Source organism: Macrosteles quadrilineatus, unplaced genomic scaffold, assembly GCF_028750875.1.
Source record: "Macrosteles quadrilineatus isolate MER2022 unplaced genomic scaffold, UCM_ALF_1.0 Scaffold_3__2_contigs__length_128488019, whole genome shotgun sequence".
Classification (NCBI taxonomy): Eukaryota; Metazoa; Arthropoda; class Insecta; order Hemiptera; family Cicadellidae; genus Macrosteles; species Macrosteles quadrilineatus.
This window is the reverse complement of record NW_026542596.1, coordinates 91,816,725-91,837,629: the sequence shown is the minus strand read 5'-3', so window position 1 is coordinate 91,837,629 and position 20,905 is coordinate 91,816,725. Positions and strand designations below refer to the sequence as shown.

Sequence of the window (20,905 nt, the reverse complement as noted above, 5' to 3'; positions counted from 1 at the left end):
CCTTCTGTTTTAAGCTTTTCCAATTTTCAAACTCTTTTTCTCTTAAGTCATTTCTTAATTTTTGGGTATTTATTGTTTGATTACGATCAATTTCTTCTAGGTGTAATCTTTTAAAACAAATTGTTTCTATCCGTTTAAATTTGTCTTCATTTATTGTATAACAATTTTTAACCCGTCTGAGTATTACTATATTTAGATTAGAATTAACAATGTGATAAAAAGTCGACTTGAGTTTATGGTTAATCTATGGAAGTACTGCATCCAGATTATATTTGCAAAGCAAAACAAAGCAATAGTCCCGCCGACCATAATTATCCTCAGGTCTAAGCTGAGGAGAAAATGACACCATTAATGATTTCTTTGGAGGGGATTTAATTTTTCTAAAACCTGTTGCAAACTCAGATAAATATTTTTTCGTTATTGAATTTTAGATAAATTGATAAAGATAAACTTATAAAAGACAAGATAAACTTATCGTATTTTTAATAGGTATTCAACAAAACGTATTATATATTTTAACTTGACCCTGCAGGTAAACTGATCAAAAGATTAGTTAATGATTTTTTTTTGTGAGGTGAGGGTGGTAAACGGTAATATGGTGTCTAGTACGCATGCGCCCCCAATCACTCCGATCAGTAGCGCCGAGCCAGCATAGTGGCAGTGCAAAGATTACAGTGGCAATACGATGCGTACCGCTCGGGCGCTTGACAACATCCCTACAGCCTACTCCTGTATAACCAATGTTCGTTGCCAATGTTGTAACGAAATTGATGTGTAATGTTGTAACAGTAATATAATTATAATGCTTTATTGGCAAGAGTTCTTTTTTATCAACTCGCAAAATATGTTAAGCTATGGCTATTTATTTTATTTTTAGATATTAAAAAATATTTTTCCTCTCGGCCGTGCGCCCTCTGGGAGCATGCGCCCATAGGCCCGGGCGCTATTGGGAAATCCGGCCCTGCGATATTCTTATCCCAAAAATACTTTCGGGCTCCACCCCAGTGGCTCTGTAGTTCCTCATGTTAACCTTATGAGTTTTCATAACGTACGAAGGACGGGTACTCTGCTAGTATAATAATAATTGGCTAACCTCGCCATCGGGGGCCCATTTCATAATTAACTACAAGTTACAAGACAAGTTGATTTGCATTGGGCGATCAGGTGATTTATTAATAATATTAGTTTGTACTTTATTATGAAAAAGGCCCCGGGAGAATGATTTCCTCTACACTTTTGCTTAAGAGCGACTGTTTTCAAGTGTAGTTTCGTTCAAGTTCAAGTTGAGATAAAATAATCAGGTATACGCCAGGTTTAAGATATTATTATCATTGATTGGCCTTTTTGAGCATCTGAAAGAAATTATTTTAAGTTTGTAATTAATTATTAAACTTAGTATCTGGTGTACTTGTTATAGTGCTCTTTTTTAACTAAAATATTATTTAATGAGCTCTGCATTTTCTGTCTTGGATTTTGGCAAACGTGGCTGCAGGCCGAGATAAGATTGATTCTGTCACTGTCAGACACTTTGTCGTCGATTTTATAGATTTAGTGCAAAATAACTTAATTAGGTCGATTAGTTTTGTGATATTTATGTTTCGATGAATTAAAAATTAAGCTAGGTGCTTAGTTTCTGTGTTTGAAGTATAATTGTTGTGATTGTGTTTAATTATGTCTTCTTCAGGGGACTTTGGAAATCCCCTCAGGAAGTTTAAACTAGTGTTCCTGGGAGAACAAAGTGGTATGTTTCTGTCTAAAAACTTATTTCTGATCCCTTGTAAGCTAACGTTATTGTTTTTGCCATATACATCGTACTATTGAACCAATTCAAACTACTAGTCAAATTATTAGTTTATTTACTGAGACAAGTTTTTCATATACAGTTAAAATAGGCTACAGATTACCTACCTTGCTCATCAAAGATAGGGTAGATACGGTAGGCCTAGGCTATAAGTTAGCAAGTAAAAATGTCTTGATTTCTGACCAAGACCTATCATTAACTTATATGAATTTCTTTTTTAGTTGATGTAAGTGACAGCTGAGCCCAGTTTATAAGGCATTATAAAATTGCTTTTACTTTAAACGGCTTGACTATCAAGCCTGGTTTACACAGGTCGAGTATGTCAGACGAGTTATTCGGCCCAGTTACTAGGGCCCAGTTGTTGATTTGTTCAACTCGCCCAGTACTTAACTGGACTGTCTAACGTAGGCCTATTCCTGTTTCAAACAGGGACAGTGTAGGCACAGAGAAGTAATTTTTATTATTTCTCTATGGTGTTGGGTATTCTGTATACCGTAGCTTTTGTGTTAATTGTTGTTTGAGTTTAAAATGGCCCTTCAAGAGTTTAATACTGAATCTATACAGTAACTTAATTAAATCACTGAATTAGAGTATTAAGATTAAAACTGAATCACCACTTAAATTCAGAGGGTTGCTTAAAAGCTTTTTTGCAAATAACTGTTAAGTGGTGAGGAAATAGACCAAAAGTGAAAGGTGATATTCTAAAATAAAATAAGATTTGTTACAAATTACCTACTGTACTGCATTTCTTTAAAATAATATATATATAAAGGCAGCCAAAAGTTGCCTCCAAATAAAAAATTTCAAAACACCGCTTTCAATGTATTTCTGATAGAACACATGTTTAGGGAGTGAGCTTTCTAACGACCCATCTATATAAATAAAATCTGTCCAGTAGAACTGTAGATCTTAAGTTGTAGGCCTACAACAATCTTGAAAACTGAATTCTATAAGAGTAGATTTACGAGACAATGCAACACAATACTGTCCAACTTGTACTTTTACAAAATCACTTGTACTGTTCAAATAAACCATTGAGCATTGAGGGAGAGTAGGCCTACACTACTCACTAGAAACTAACCTCAATACTTATCGTTGTGTGTGATCGACTCACTCAGCGACCACAAAAAAATACAAAAAAAATAATTCTGTGGTAACTGGACTCACTTTATATCAGTAAACAGATGTTTCACGGGCAAATCGTGGTGGTGGGGGTAGCTATTGGGCCGAGCAACTCGGTTTTCAACTAAATCACTCGACTCGCTCTCAACTGACCTTTTTTTATCAACTCTCCCATTGCTTGACTCGCCTGCATGTCTACACCATGCTAGTTAAAGAGCGAGTGGTAACTTGCACACTGACTCGCCCGCCGTACTCGACCCGTGTAAACCAGGCTTCAATCATGGGCAAGAAAAGTTGTGCATCTTTCAAATCATTGTTTTACAGTGGAACTTTGATCATCTGGCTTAGATTGGCGGCCAGATTTATTATAAGGCCAAACCATCGAGAGACCATTTAAGTTAACATAGCCTAAGTGAATTAACTTAGGGTTAAGATTAGCCTACAAAACAGCAACAATAAACAATAATAATATCTTAGGCCTAACAAATAGATGAAGTCTAGTAGGAAATTTCTTTTTAAAAGCAGGTGGCTAGTGTGCTTGTTTGAGTTTTGTGTTTGGTCCCTCAATTTGTTATCACTTGCCAGTAAGATACCAGTACTGTATTTCAATAGACCGCCTCCTAACCGACCTCGCATCAACCGATAGTCCTACGGATTATCCACCCTTGCTCGTAAAATCGATCCACCATTGATCGAATAGGTAGGTCTACAGTCATAGATAAAACATGCTTTCTTAGGCACAGTATTTTACAGATTTGATTTAAGGCCTACGTAGCTAAATAAGGTTATAAAAAAAAAACATTTTGTCTTAAAAAAATTGTCTGTGAATCACATCCATGAATGGCAAACTTAAACAGGTCCACGACCTAGGAAGTGGTGAAGGTAGTAGTAAAGACGATAAGTGCGGAGTGTGGGAAAGGTTTGTGGCAGTTAGATAATTATATCTAAAATACTAAAATGCTATGGGAAGGGGGGGAAACAAGTCCACGACCTAGGAAGTGGTGAGAAGGAAGTAGTAAAGCCTGGCAGTGCGGAGTGTGGGAACAGTTTGTGGCAGTTACATTAATCTATCTGCAATACTATAATGCTATGGGTAGGAAGGGAAAGTGATCCACGACGTAGGAAGTGGTGAAGGAAATAGTAAAGGCTAGCAGTGCAGAGTGTGGGAACGCTTAGGGGCAGTTAGATTAATGTATCTAAAATATTAAAATGCTTTGGGAAGGAAGGGGAACAGGTCCTTGATGTAGGAAGTGGTAAAGGAAGTAGTAAAGGCGAGCAGTCCGGAGTGTGGGAACCGTCTGTGGCAGTTAGATTTATGTATCTGCAATCCTATAATGCTGTAGGAAGGGACGGAAACAGGTCCACGACGTAGGAAGTGGTGAAGGCAGTAGTAAAGGCGAGCAGTGTGGAGTGTGGGAATTGTTTGTGGCAGTTAGATTAATGTATCGGCAATCCTAAAATGCTATGGGAAGGGAGGAACAGGTCCACAACGTAGGAAGTAAGTAGTGAAGGAATTAGTAAAGGCTAGCAGTGCGGAGTGTGGGAACATTTGTATTTTGTATTATATCTACTTATACATTTTTTTTTTCATTTTTTGCTTTATTGAAAACCATTAATGATCGCTCCACTCAACTGGCTTTAACTGCTATGAAAGCAATCCTAGTATAGAGTAGGCCTGTGTATTCTCACATTTAAGTTTGGTGGAATGTAGAACTGTTCTAGCCTATATCGTACTGTACTGTAAATTACATAGGCTGCTAAAAACTATACAGCCTATTCAACTCTATTCAATAATTTCCATTAGCTTCATACAAGGTGTTATTCTGCTAATGACCCTAGTGTGATTGATTGATTCAATCAGGCGGACCTAGTCCCTATGGACGTTAGTCGCAAATACCTATGCCTTTTGCACTTGCCGTTTGGTGCATCAGAGCGTGTCAAACCTGAGTTGCTTGATGAACTGCAGCATCCCATCTATGATTCCTCCTGAGAAAGGTGTCTGCCCCTTGGCATCGTTCCAAGAGTGCTTTTCCTTATTTTATTCAGAGCTAAGCAGTCATAGGCTAGAGTAGATGGACAGCAGTTTCCTCCTACTGCACACATTTCCTACATGCAGTATCTTCATTGTAGAATTCTTATCGATGGAATTTAGGTGAATCGTAGGAAACCATTACAGAAGTGTGTTGGTCAAGTTTATTATCAGTGTTGGCCTAAATCAAGCCAAATGATCTCAAAGACTACTTTTTGCTTAGGGTCTTTTATCCTGTCCGGTCATGATGTAAACAATTTTTGTAATAAATTATCATATATTCAAGCTATTGTTTGGTTAGTCAAGTTGTACGTTGGTTGGTGGAAGTCAAGTAGGTTACAGTACGCCTACAGACACAACACAAAATACATTTTAAGAGAAATTTAAGTTAACGACAGTAATTTAAGTGCAGTGAGCCTTGCTAACATAATGTCTACTGTTATTTCAGTTGGAAAAACTTCTTTGATTACGAGGTTCATGTATGACAGCTTCGATAACACCTATCAGGTAGGTACAAGTTTTGTATGACATCTATATAAATACGCTACATGAAACTTTGTAAACAATAAGGCTTTTTTTGTTTTAAAATTTAACTCCACATTAAGGAACGCGGCAGCGTTCCGCCCCGCCAAGTCCCCCAGCGGTACACAGCTGCTGCAGTGTATATATACATGACGTGACAAAGTGGCTTTTTTACTCGTCTATAGCTCTGAAGAAACAAAAGCTATTAAAATAATTGTTCATCCACTGGATAGGGGCAATCATTCTTGGCAAAATAAAAAAAAGAATTTAAAAAAAGGTTGTGTTTGAGCCAAGAAAAACTAGTTTGAAAATTCACAAATTTTCCGTGTTCTCCTTCTTCTCCTTAAATGTTGACGGACCTACAGCCCAAACCACTGGCTCAATTTTAATGTTTTTTATGTTGTTTGAAAGCCCTTAGCGTGTAGATGTGCCTTTTGAGGGTCACAAGTCGGTGCGTTGACCCATAAACCCTTGGCAAGCCCTCAAAGTACGATTTTGGTCCATTTAAATAACATGGGATTAAAATCAAAACAAAAGAAGGATCAGCTGCGATTAAATCTCAATTAATTTAAAATGTTAGAGAAATTCATAGGATCAGCTGAAAAATTATTTTAAAACTTTTATAGGCCTAAAGTATTTTTTTCAGGTATACCGAATCATTTGAGCTACTTACTATATAAAATTACTTAAAGCAGTGATATTCCCCGATACTTTCCATTGAAAAATGCAGTGTACCGATGGTACACTGGTACAGCAGCTCGTCATTTTTAACAGTTTAATACTACTTATCAAAACATATGAAACCTAGGAACTTGAAACTTAGTACTAGTACTAAGGTTAGTTTTAACATTGTTTCTTCATAATATTGCCAAAATTTATTTAACTAAATAAGGTTAGTTTTATGTTTTGATACACTAAAACAAATAAAACAATCGGGAAAATCCGTCTACGTATGTTAAACAAGCAAAAAAGTGAATGTAAAAAGTGATATGTAAATTTAGGATAAAAATGAGTTTTTCAATATTTGTTTTGCTTTATGCTATTTCTAACAAACCTAATCTGTTTGATTACATTTTTACTTCTCTAATAAGGGCTCAATTTACACTAGTCTTTAGATATACGGGTTTAATTATCGGAACACTTATGTAACACCAATTTGTGCCCTGGTCTATATATAAGAGAAAAGAGGATTTTTATTTTAACTGTTAATTTTCTACAAAAATAAATACAATCTAACAAAAAACCACTAAGTGGTAACACTTCCCCCGCCAAGTCAGCAACCCAAAAAAGACAATAAATCACCACTTTTCCGCCAAGTAAAACAATGTAATGTATGTAAGTTTGGCCACTTGGCGGCAGACTTTTGCTTGATCACTTTAAAAAATACCATAAAATTAGTTTCATTGAGCAAGTACCTATCTCTCCCAATAGTACATTGCTAGATGAGAGCTTATTTTACAAAATTTGACCTTATTTGTGTCACATTTCATAAAATCATAATAGTGATGGTTTTATATTTACTGATTACCTCGAAATTATTATACTTAGTTGGACTAATTAATTAGAGAAGTTGATTTGTGAAATTATCCACCAACGTAACTTTAATGAAAAAAAAAAACAAGCAAAAGTCTGCCGCCAAGTTGCCAAACTTACATACATTACATTGTTTTACTTGGCGGAAAAGTGGTGATTTATTGTCTTTTTTGGGTTGCTGACTTGGCGGGGGAAGTGTTACCACTTAGTGGTTTTTTGTTAGATATTATATACCAAAATGTTAGTCTAGGTGTGTAGATTTGAAAACTGACCTTCCATTTTTGAAAATGTCCCTTGGGCTCTGCCCCAGTTGCTTTTTAAGTTCCCATGTTATCCTTATGAAGAACATATCTGTTTACATTATGATCAGCTGAATAATTTAATTGCTGTTAATATTTTAGTTGCAATTTAACTAAACGTGTGCTACAAACATTTATACTGATTTTGTTAAAATGAAATATTTACTAGGCCTATTTGAATTTGGGTTAGCGTAAATATTACAATAGAACAAAGCAAAAAAGCCTAGACAATTTGATTTACTAGAATGAAAACTGAATTAACACAGTGCTGCATTTCTTGAGCAATCATTGAAAGAGCCGATTTGCAAACTATGGAAACATAGTGAAAGTCATAGAACACCACCAAGTAGGGTGTAAAACAACTTCTATATTACAGTGTTGACTTACATTTTAATAGATGTATTAAAATGTGGAAATTGAGGTAGTGAATCCCCTAAGATGTTTCCCATCATATGTTATTCCTACTGTTATATGGTTGGGAATTCTTAAAAATACTGTATGTGGGGAGATGCAATTTTTAACCTTGCCGTACCCAAAGGAGAACTTATTGCTGACTGTATCTGTTATGTCACACAGTACCTACCAAACTAAGGTTGAACATATATCGTAATTTGGACTGTAGCATCTTCTGTGAGTGTGACAAAAAATAATTTCAGGGTACTGAGTTAGTATGCTTCCTTTAATAAATAAATAAATATAGGTATATATATATATGAATTTAAACAGATGGTATTTTTGGCCTCTAGAGACCTCATGATGAAAAATTAAATCGGTCCCGGGTCCAGGTCTTACCATGAGTACTACAGTAATAGCTTATTCCCTATTTGGGAAATTCGCTGAAAAGAGAAAAAAATACAAAAAGACCTATGATTTCACATGTCGGATGATCATTTTTTAAGGTCCTATGGGAGAAGATTGGATCCAAAATAGGAAAACCCTCTTCTACCCTTTTCCAGACTCACTTTTGGAAAGTGGAGCAATGCATCCTATCAGTTGCTACGCTGAGCCACACCCCCCCCCTCTCCCCAAGAGACAAGTCACATAGATGGATTTAAAATGCCTCTTACATTGAAATACACAAACAAAATTTCAAAAGTATTAGTACACCTCGTGTTAAACTTTAGGCGTATACACTCTGCATTACACAGTCCATGTTAGCACTTAACAATTAATAACAAAAGTGTTCAGTGTGGACATAAAATGCACAATTAAGGACAAGGTTAAGTTTTAACACATAGAGAATAAATTAAACTGTAATGAGGTTGAAGCTTATGGCGCTGGTTACGGGATTGCACTGAGTAGTAATGTAGCGTAGACAGAGCAACTGTCAGTTGTACGTTGTACTGTCATGTCAGAATGAAAGAAAACCAGGAAAATTTATCTACTGTATGTAGTTAAGTGGATAGTAGGCCTAATATTAGAGAAAGGAGTACAACAAAATCAGTAACATGCATGAGATAGATAGCCTATAATAATATAATGGTTGCGGAGAAAATTAAAAAAGTGTAAATTAAAAATTCCCATTTATTCTTATGGAGAAAATTGTAAACTGTTGTAGTTTGCTTGTTTATGAGCTTATTTTGATTAAATTTGGAAAATGTGTTAATTTCATACTAAACTATTAACATTTTACAAAAACACCTTTTACCCTCCCTGTTGCAGCAAACCTAAGTACTCGTTAAACTAATGCTATTTAAATAGGGAATAAATGTTATATTTTTAAGGAGACATTTTAGTGTAAATCCAATCAGGCAAATGGAAATTCGCTTAGTCTGCAGGTTTGCTGCGGCGGGGGTATTTTTTAAAAGAACAAATCTGAAATTTTTAAAGAAATATTTTACTGTAAGTCAGGCAAAATGGAAATTCGCTTAGGTTTGCTGCCAGAGGGGAATTATACTCATATAAATTAGTCTGCTTTCTAAATTGAATTTATAAACCACAATTAACCCCATATATGTGGGAATCTTGACTTAATTAAAACTTTACCGGACACTCTTGGTACAAACAATTGATAAGTAGAACTCTCCCATCATTAAATGGGTGGAGTTGACTACTCTTGCATTTATTTATTTATTTATTTATTAACGGATGCACCATTTTTACATGTAAATACAATACATGCTTCTTACATCAGAAGCAGAAAAAAATCACAGGTCAGTACAAGAGTAGTGAAAAAAAAAACTGGAAAACAAAACTTCAATTCAAGACATAAAAAGATAAATAACAACTATAAATAACAAACTATAGATAACTAACTATGAATAACAAACTATAAGTAACAACTATAAATAACAAACTATCTGAGCAAGTTGACAAAACGAGATACAGTATTCAAAAAACAAAACCAGTATGGAACAATACAATGATGCAAAGCAGTAGCCGAGTGAAACTTCAGTAAAGAGGCAGAACAAACTTCAAGAAAACAGATAAAACATGCAGAAAAATAACAATATAATAAACTCTGTACAAGTACAAGATATAACAATAACAACAGGATAGACTATATTAACAAAAATAAATAACAATGCAATAAATAGAAAGTTTGGAAACATGCAAAGATTGATGCAGGAGTTCAGATTTAGTAACAACAATGTGTTTATTACTAGCCAGAAGCTAATAAATACAGGGTGTCCCAAAAAAACTGAACAACTTTGTTACAGTGTAAATATTTTAATAAAATGCTTATAAAATTTGTATTAAATGTAAAGTACCACACATATTCTTAAGTTTTTCTGGATATGTTAAAACATGGCTTCTATTGTTGGCAAAAAGACAGTCAATACGATTATCTAACTCTGACCACACTCCATGTCGCATTTCATCAGTGATGTTGCTGAAGGCTGTATTGATTTTTAAATCTCAATTCTCCATCATTGGAGACTTTCAACCTGTAAACTTGGTCTTTAACAAAACCCTAGGCAGAAAAATCACATTGTGTTTGACTTTGTTTCAATGTGATATTCAACACACTGAGCTTTCTCTTGCACGTTCATGACGTCTGCCTTACTGTAGGTTATGTCTTGAAGTTTAAAGCTTTGAGCGACAACAATGGATCAGCTGATACATGCAAATCATGTTGAAAAACTTATGAGTTCCTCTATTATAAGGTAGTTTAAAAAATGATCTATGGATGCCTAAATCAATTTTATTAAGCTCCAAAGTTGTTCAGCTTTTTGGACACCCTGTACAAATTATTCTGTAGATTCCAATGTACCGGTAATTCCAAAACAGCAGTTTTCACTAAAATTAAAAACATCACTTCTCAAAATATTTTGAATAATAAAACTGCAGCAATCCAATGGTTTATGGCTTGTCTGTTGAGAAACCCCCGAGTAGACTCGTTAACTCTCCCTGGGATCCTGATGGTCTTCAGTTTTATTCACAATTTTTAATTTTTATTGTTGCAAAATAACTTTTTTCATGTAACATTTTATGGCTCAAAACAGGTAGCGATCCGGACCAAAATCTTTTGCAAAGCAAAGAGGGTTAGTTTTAAAGGAATTAATATAAACTGAATCGAATTTAATAATTTTCATAACTAGGCCTAATGGTGGTTTTTGTTCTAGGCTACAATAGGAATAGACTTCTTATCAAAAACGATGTATTTGGAAGACAGAACCGTAAGTAAAATATGTATTATTTTTAGCATTAGTTGATAATTTCCAAAAAGTTTGGATTGAATCCTGAGTTTTTTTTTGTTATTTGTAAATTTTGAAATGTATTTCAAATTATGCCATTAAATGTTTTTCTTAAAAGGTTTACACATATTTTAAAATCATAAGAACCCAATTATTTGGCTGTTTCTGATTGGTGAAAAATGAGTGTCTACAAGATCTTCGGAATTGTGCAAAATACATTGAACAGTATAATATCTGTAAAAAAATCCTTTGAAAAATTACAGTTTTATATTTCGTACATTTCTAAATATGTATCTAGTAACAATTATTAATCAAACCCATGTACATCTTATGACATTTGTAACACAGTAAGACACAGAACTTCTAATTATTAACTGTAATTTTAAATTTCCTTTTCCTAAAGAACTGAGATCTTATACAAACACTGCTCTAGTTATGCTCTAGGCTGATAACAGAGTACAATCGCTGATAAAATTCTATAACTTTCCTGGTTTTCAAACACGCAAGAGAATTGCATCATATGATGCAAATGCAAATGCCTTTCCTTTTGTTCTAACACAACAATTTTTACCAAAAAATATCTAAAAAAAAAATACTACTGATAGTTTGAAAGCATGTTGTCTGGTTTGTTTTTGCCAAAAGGAAGATAGGTTCATGGTAGATAGGATAGCTGGACAGTGACAATAAAGAAAGAAAGGAGTAAAGGAAAGAGTGGAAAGATTTGTCACTATAAGCTTATGTTTTTAGGAAAAAGTATTTAGCTTGGATTAAGAATAGTATAGAATGGAGAGGACGCAACTAACTCACCTGAAGAGAGATTTCAGACGAGTCACAGCACAAATAAGTTATATACACACAAAGGATTGATACTTTGCCTCCTACAGAGGCTTATTTAGAAGTAGAAGGGTTGTAACTGCCATCTACTTCTACCCATCTACTTATGAAGAAGCCTTTGAAAGAGGAGAAAGATCACATCCTTTGTGCATTTAGACCACATTCATTGTTCAATTCCGTTGTTACATATTTAGAGTGGTATATCATCTAAAACACTTTATGTTGTGCAGAGAGTTGCAAAGGATTTAAAACACATACAGTTCCTATGATCTATAACACCATCAGCCCCACGTGATATAACTACTTTGAGATGCTCGTAATCTACAACGCAATTGAACACATTGTGTGAAATGTGATACAAAACACCTTCAGTTGCACTCGAGATGAGATTTAAAATACTTGTATTTTGAATTGCAAACAATGTAATAAAAAACTTATCTGCACTTTATTAAAACATTAAATTTCCAACATCTTATAAATACATTAAGGCACACATGATCTAGTAAAGCACTGTAAGTTGCAGATGATCGAGGATGTTTGATTTGTGTTAACTGTGTTGAAGGCTCCACAGTTATAGCTGTGTGTTTGTCTGTGTGTCAGGTGAGACTACAGTTGTGGGACACTGCAGGACAAGAGAGGTTTCGCAGTTTGATACCCTCCTACATCAGAGACTCCACTGTCGCTGTGGTCGTCTACGATATTACAAGTAATACATCATGCCTACAATCTTACTGATTCATCTTTAGGAGTTTTTAGCGGTTGTGATTTGAGGTTTAGTGCAGAGTCTTACTGGGAAAAAGAAAAATAGAAACTGACACAACAATTTTACTGAATCTGTTCCAAGTTGTATTTTGTTTCTGAGGTTTATGCTGCAGTAATCATTCAACTTCACCTAGAGAAAGAGTAAATAGTTAATTCTTTATTTTACATAGACATTTAAAATCAAGCCTGCACAGCTCTATGAAAATGGAAAGATTTTAGATTGTCTAGTTAAACTTGTAACCAGCATAGTATCTTCTACGAGTTATTATACTCGGACATAAAGCTCAGGAAAACACATAATAATCATTTACACAATAGTACTCTTTATATTATTAAGAGTTTTTTTTACATTTAAATTGATTATTGATATTTGGTAATTTACTGTGTGCTACCCCATGCATATACTGTGTCAGATTTTCAAATTAACTAGCTAAGTCTGTGGGCAGTTAGAATTTCCCTTGATACCCTGTTGCAATTGCAGACGCAAATTCATTCCACCAGACGTCAAAGTGGATTGACGACGTGAGGACGGAGCGAGGCAGCGATGTGATCATTATGTTGGTCGGCAACAAAACAGATTTGTCCGACAAGAGACAAGTATCCACTGAGGAGGGAGAGCGCAAGGCCAAAGAGCTCAACGTCATGTTTATAGAAACTAGTGCTAAGGCTGGATATAACGTTAAGCAAGTAAGTGGAGAGTGTGACAATCTGTCCTATAAGTCGAATGGTAAATAATTTTGTTCTTTAAATAAAATAACTCAAGCTTCTGGAAATTTTAAATGAGTTTATTGTGCAGTTTATGTGGGGTTTACAATAATGAAAAGCAGTATTGCAATGTTAATATTAACCTCATAAAATATCCAGTCCCGGGTACTGCACAATACTATTAATTTGTCTATAAAGTATGTGTATGACAAATTGGTTAGAACTATTTTGTGATGATCCATTAAATTGTTTTGAACAGTACAGGCCCTAACCTCGATTTGCTAGACTCTAGATGAAAATATAAAATTATGTTTGCTAAGTTGGTTTTCTCGTTGAGGTTTTGTCTGTCAAAGGATCTAGTGTAGTAACATTTAAAGGGAATCTACAAGAGACCTTTTTCCAATGGTTTCTTTATTTCTTGCTGTTAAGTATCATTATCAAGACTACCAAGGGTTTCATAAAATAATGGCAGGTTTGAAAGGTCTGTAAATCTGTTATGAGAAAGATCAGATAATTCCCCCTTAGTGATTCTGCTTCCCGTTGATTGTTTTTTTACTGACACCTTTTATTCTTTAACTATTGGGAAATTTAACTTTAAGGTGGTGTTTATGTTTTACAAACCATTCTATCGGATTATGACTTTTCAAGCTACGAGACGTCCTGGTACCAGTATGAAGGGTTTGATTTGTCTGATTACAGTTTTACAGATGGTTAAACCCCCAACATTTACAAAAACTCTGCAACACAAAGTTTGACTTATCCTTTTTTTTGTGTTTTTGCTCTTACCCGTTAAAAGAGCAAAGTAGGCAAAGTAGTTTCTCATCGTTAATTACTAATTACTTTGTCAATTCTCTAGTTGTTCCGAAGAGTAGCAGCGGCTCTGCCAGGCATGGACTCAACAGAGAACAAGCCACCAGAAGATAGTATCCTTTACACTCTTACTTGTGTTCCAAAGGAAACAAATACCCGGGATGTTGTTGATTTCATGTGTACATGTGTGTATGTGGCAATCGAGGGGTCTATCTTTAATCCAATTGATTGTTTGTTTTGAAATATTTTTGTTGTTTTGGCCTATATATTAGAATACATGGGACTATATAGGGTGCTCAAAAAAGGCGGGTACAAAATTTGCTTAGTGATTCCTTGTATAAAAATAAGCAAAAAAGTTTATATAAACATATGTCATATGTCGTTTTGTTTAGCGTCTGTTGTCTGTATGTGTTTTTTTTTCAAAACACATTCATAATTCCTTAACGTTTTGAGCTACAACGTTAAGTTTCTGCAAAAATGTTCATCTTATTGGCCACTATCTTTGTGCAAAATGTAAATAAAAGCTCAGAAACCGTTTTAAAATAGCAGCTACTTAAATTACTTTAAATTTTACAACAAAAAAGCAAGGTACATAAAGAGTTAGTAAAAGTTATGTAAATTTTAATGATTATCTGTTGTACCACTTAGTTTTGACAAAGAATAACTGAGAAATAGCTGCCTTTTAAAATGGTTTCTGGAATTGTATTCATACTTTGCACAAATATAGTGGCCAATGGGTTGAACATTTTTGCAGAATCTCAATGCCAAAGCTCAAACCTGTAAGGAGTTGTAAATGTTTTTATAACACTCACATACGGACAGACAGACGGTATAGAAAACGACGTAGGACATATGTTTATATTCCCCTTTGCTTATTTTGACCAAAGGAATCGCTACGCAAATTATGTCCCCACCTTTTCTTAACACCCTGTATATTAATAAACGGACGAGGCTCTGTATAATCTGTCTACCCAGTTGAGGTAAAAAAAAGTAGCAGCCTGTTATCTCTTCAACAAGAGTTTGCTGGTTTTGGTCTAGTCACTCAAGATCTTGGTGATGAATTGAGTTGAGACTCCCTTTAGTTCGGCTTCGGTTGGATTGGTCAGTCTCGGAGGGATGAGTCACATCGTCTCAAGTGAATAACTTTCTACAGGGTTCAGCTTGAATGTTTAGTTTCCGGCTGTATAAGAAAACAATTTGTCAGTTTAGTTGACAGGTGCTTTTATAGACGATTGGTTGGTAAACTGTTGTGTTAAACAGTGTTTTTGATCTGTGATTTTGTATGTTTATGTGTTTTTACTGTTCAGTGTTAGATTGTTTTTTGGGGTGAACGTCGTGAGTAAATGTGAGCTATATATGTCGGCTTACTGTTTGGAATGTCTTCTAAAATAATTAAAAACATAAACATTTGTTAATGATTATGGAATAAAGACTGCATTCTAGATTGTCTCGGTAGGGGCGAATCAGTCCAGGGTTAGAAAACGTATCTATAAGCAGAAACAACAATTTGTTAATTCAAGAAAGATAAAAGCTCACTTTTGGTAAGTAATGTTGTAAAAGAATATTAAAATAATTTTATTTGTTGATTTTTAAGCGTTGGTAATTAATTTAATGGGGTTATTTTAACTTTTGATAATACCTCCGGTTAATCCGGCCGTTTTGTAGTCCAGCGTGTGGTCCAGTCCCATGGTGGCCGAACTAGAGAGAGTCTACTGTATGATATTATTTCAGATTTTACCCATTAAAAAATCTATACTAAACAATATTTTACTACACACCACTAAATTTTTTATTTTTATCATAATTTTCCCTTGTTATTTTTGTTGTATTTATTTCATCTTTAGTTTTAGTTATGTTTATTTTGCTTTTCCTTGACTCCATTTTCTTAGTGCAAGAAGTGGTGTTGAAAGACACACCGAATGAGTCGGGGAGCTCAGAAAGTAGCTGCGCATGTTGAGACATGTCCTGCCAACTGACTAAGCAATCGATAACTTCTTCACCAACTAAACGTATTATAAGATGTGAAAGTGATCTTTCTTGATAACTTATTGGTTAATAATTAATTATAACTATGAGGGTATTTATACAATACATAATGTAATAAAATATATTTATTTTAATAATTCCCCCTTTATTTCCTTTTGGTTTTATTATTTATCGTTATATTCAATTTTCTTATTAGTTGACATACATTAAAAATTTTTAGATAGAAAACAATGAGAAAGCAATAATGGCATTGCCTAAACTAGTAAGTAGACAACTCACCTAGGCCTAATGCCATCATTGAAAAATAGACAAAGCACAATCGTCATCTGTTGAGTGCTTAATCAGCTGCTACAGTGAATGATTATTAGTTCTCTTCGAAACAGATCAATTTAATAAACTCAAAAGAAAGATGCGCTCTTTTGAGTCTGTATTTTCAACTGATGCATGATTTAATTACTATAATGATGTGAGATGATTTATTGTAGTTTTGTCAAGACCATTTATTAGTATTATAAATCGTTATGTCAGCCCAAAAACTTCAATAATGACTAAATGGGTCTTTTTACAATACCTGTCATGCAGTTTGAAAAGTAACAATTATTTTACATGTTTCAGCGAGATGCCATCGTCAAACACTTCAGTCCAGGGAATATATCAAATATACTTGATTAGCTTTGTTGATATTTAAATACGGACACACATCCTACACACGACACACGCAGATAAGACATAGAAATAAATTATTTTTTGTAAAAAGAAGGCCTATAATGGAAACACAACATTGCCGGTACACGAGTAGTACATTTCATTGAAAAGTATTAAAGTAACAGACTCTTGACGTCATTTACCAGCAATGATGTTCATGTGTGCATGAGATCCTGTCAAAACATATGTAACATGATTGTTACTTTTGGAACTGCATGACATGTATTGTAAAAACCCATTTTCAGGACTACAGTAGAACCCCTCATATCCGACCTCGGAATAACGAACTCCTCGGGATATCCGACCTCGGAATAACGAACTCCTCGGGATATCCGACCTAGTGTCTACTTTGTTCCTGTCTGGGGCAATAACGCCGAGCGCGATCGGTTAACCGAAATGCCGATTGTGGATTTAGACGTAATTGTGGTAGACGATCACTAATGTTCCCAATTATAGGAGTTGTCATGGTAGCGGGACACGATTTCCGATGTGGCGGAGACTGCAGGTTATGCTCCTCCCGATATCTGACCTTTTGGTCGTTTCGACGATGGCCCAGCCTGTCATGGTCGGATATGAGGGGTTCTACTGTATTTATGAGGACCCTAGCCCAATTGTTGGTTGTGTCTAGTTTTTAACCACCTTTAGCAAGCCTACTGATTAAGATGATCAACCCGGCAACTTGCTGACTAATATGAGAGAGCTATACACACACATTCAGCTCTATCATAGTTCATAGTTTCAATAGTTTATAGTTCATTTCATAGTTTAAAAGCTCGTTTGTAATTGAGTTTTCATCAAAATAATAACAATATATACTTTCCCGATTGATTATATATATTTTTTTATATTCATATGGTATCAGTTATCAACCACTTAATCACTACTCTGATCTTTTTGGTGGTGTCATGATGAATAAACTTTTAAAAAATTCTGTGATGTACAAATAAAATGTATTCAATTGAAAAACAATCCAGCTTATATAGAGGCCAAAACTAAACTATTTTACCTGGTGAGGTGTTGAAACTTAAGACAGAATCAATAGCTAACGAAGGCTGCATCCAAGACAACCAAGTAATAAGCACTTGCACTTGCTATTCTATGAAAATTTCCTGAACAGGTGTACAAACTAAGATTTTTAGTATTATTCCATCCAAGCCATTCATTTTAGGCCTCACAGCTCAGCTAAACGTGAGTTAAACCCGAAACACTATAGAAGGGAAAGCTAAGATGGGATACTTTTTTTGTTTATGTTCTAGAACGCTATGCATGAGTTCGGAACAATTTTTCACATTAATTCAGGCTAGGCTCAGGGTTTTTGGCATTATCTTTTTGATCAAATCCACTGGTGATTTGGCAGGATTTGAACTTGGGACCGATGTCCCACGCTCTACCACCTAACCAGCTCACTCCCCAAGATGGGATGCTAGTCCTTGATCTAAAGTGCTGTCGCATGTTTGGAGACCTATACTGCCCGAACTGTTGTGGTACCATGTATTGATATACTGGTAAGAATAGGTAAGTATAGCATTCAAACAAAATGTGTCATCAAGATCAGAGGCTCAACGCTCTTGCAAACAAAACTTGAATCAGTTTACTGTTTTTCAATGTAATGCCATATTTGTCTTGTTTGATTTCAATTTGGCAACTTGAAACAGCCTTTTTTGGATTCCTTCCCCATGTTGTCAACTGAGTAAATATCTTTTCTTAACCAAGTGTCAGCTGTGGATCTTCAAACCCAGCACTCTCAGCAGAATGACCAACAGGATGCGGAGAGTGGCTGTATGTGCTAAAATAAACAATTTTTGTTATATTTTTGGATATTGCTACTGAAATTGTACTCTTTGATAGTTTGATATTGAAACAGTGACGTGGCTGCTACAATTACCCCCCCAAGTGCTTCAGAGAAAGAGCACTCTTCTGTTTCAAACTGATTCTGTTCACATTTTGTTTTATAGCTTTTGCTGCTCAATTACAAAGCCATTCATCTTCAGCTTAGATAACTGCATTGTCCACAACCTGTTTTACAGTTAACACTTAGTATTTGGAACCTTTTTGTTTTATAAGGAATAAACTGTGTTATAAAATTACCCGTTTGCTTTATTCACCTGAACATTTACCAGTGACGTTATTTTATGTATACATTTCATGCTGGAGCTGTATATAAGCAGGGTGACGGTAGAATGAAGAGGATCCTGTTAGTTTAACCAGGTCATTAAAAGCACAAAGATTCAAGGTCACTTTTGAACCAACACAAAGTTTATGACTTTTCTTCAGAATCGAACTAACAAACTTACCGATTTGAGTCCACAGTTATATTTTTGAACGGCAAATACTTAAAAACCCTAGTAAGAATTAGGATATAGGTTAACTGAGTTACACTCAGATAAAGCTAATCTGACATTAAGCCAAGTGCTGTCAGGCTCATTAAAAATATTTCTTCATGGCCTGAAGATGTGCTCCACTTTCGAAACCGGGCCAACTAGACAAATGTCATTTTAGTGTAAAATTAGAAAACAATACTGGAAACACATTTTGTTAGGAATAAAAATGTATAGTTTACAATACTATTTAGCATGTATAAAATGAAACTCATTTTATATACTACGTAAGCCGTCTTCTCTTCAATTTTCCTTGACGTAGAGCACTGCACCAAAAATTTCTCAATTCTCACATCAACAATATTAGTGGAAGAGGCAAAAAAAAAACATTAAATAACAAATCATCAAACTGTTTATTTACAAAAATAATACAGAATATTCAAAAAGTTGTACAATTTACAAAAAGTTGTGTTTACGTGTGAGATAATTTCCATTTGTGAGATAAGGCTGAAATATTGAAAGACCCTTCACAGTAAAAAAGTGTTCCTTATAAAAGCTTACAATCCATGCAAATGTGCAAACTGTTGATGAGAAAATGTCTTTACAAAAGCCCTCAACCAGTAACTGACTAGGAGTAACAAAGCCATTCAAAAACTTAAATCTGTTCTAGAAAGGCACATACAATACCAAAACTATATAAAATGTAATATACAATATTTACAAGTTTAATTATTTATTATGTAAAGTAAGCCTATCCTGAAATGTTAATATCACAGACTAACTTGCTCTTACAAACAATGAAATGTAAATAACTTTTGAACATTTCATGGCAAATGTTATTTCAAAAGTTCTTGATCATCGTCAAATTAAATTTGTCTCGTATTCATAACAGCAAACATACCCAGTGAAGAAAGTATACACATGAACAATAACTTAAAACGTTATAAATTACAATCCACGTAACAAACCTCACTGTAATTTATTTTGTGCTAACTGTTAACTTTTACGAGTGAGATATTTTATTTTAATTCTATAAACAGTTTACTTGTGTGAACAAGTAAATTGGTTTTGGTGAATCCGTGCTTATATAAAACTTAATATTCAAAACTGAAAATAGGTACACAATAATTCTACTGTTAGAATCTACTGTATGTGTGTATGGTATCTAATTATTTTGAACAAAATTGTTTTAATGCCCTAAACTTAATTTGAACATTGAACTATGGTTTACTTAGGTTTCCTGTTCTTTGCCCTTCATAAAGAAGAGGCCGTAACCATGATTAACTGTACAAAAAAATACATATTGATACATTCCTATGATGTGCATAGTGGTATGTAACAAAAAATAATTGTTCTGTTGTATTTTAATGGAGTTAACCCATAAAACTAGATTCAATTGAGCAAGATAATATGTACAATACCTCTTTCATAAATAGCCATTTCAAATTGTTGTACCTATTTTTTTACAGCTTCACTATTAAGTATAATTGTTTTGTTACGCTACGAATATGATTGTATAGTAACTTTGACTATTAATACAAATAGTAAACAATATTTTCTGATTTGTGGTAACAAGCTCATCTTTATAAACATTGCAATTTTCTCATTAAAGATAAATAATTTTGATCATAAAAATAGTGTAGTTAACTAGAGTAACATTTTAAATATGCGCTCAAAATAAAAAAGATATTTATTTTTTTTTCCTTTTTAATAGATATAAACTTTGATATGAAAAATAAAGTTATTTCAACTCTCATTACGGTACTTAATTATTTATCAAAAAATTGAAAGATATATTTTAAGTAATTTAACAATTAACGTTATATATATTAATTTAATTT

At 34.2% G+C, this 20,905-nt stretch overlaps 1 protein-coding gene across 2 annotated transcripts; it reads left to right on the top strand.

The window, feature by feature from the left end:
- The first annotated feature begins 1,494 nt into the window (after positions 1 to 1,494).
- LOC128988931 (ras-related protein Rab6) lies at positions 1,495 to 18,833 on the top strand. Of its 2 annotated transcripts, none has more exons than XM_054410721.1 (7): positions 1,495 to 1,741; positions 5,401 to 5,459; positions 10,873 to 10,926; positions 12,379 to 12,484; positions 13,022 to 13,227; positions 14,102 to 14,168; positions 18,466 to 18,833. In XM_054410721.1, exons 1-7 carry the CDS (start codon positions 1,672 to 1,674, stop codon positions 18,534 to 18,536), a joined length of 633 nt encoding a protein of 210 aa, XP_054266696.1. In that variant the 5' UTR covers positions 1,495 to 1,671; the 3' UTR covers positions 18,537 to 18,833. The 2 variants fall into 2 exon arrangements, with proteins under 2 accessions (XP_054266696.1, XP_054266697.1); XM_054410722.1 differs by lacking the exon at positions 18,466 to 18,833 and adding an exon at positions 15,945 to 16,178.
- The last annotated feature ends 2,072 nt before the right edge of the window (positions 18,834 to 20,905 follow it).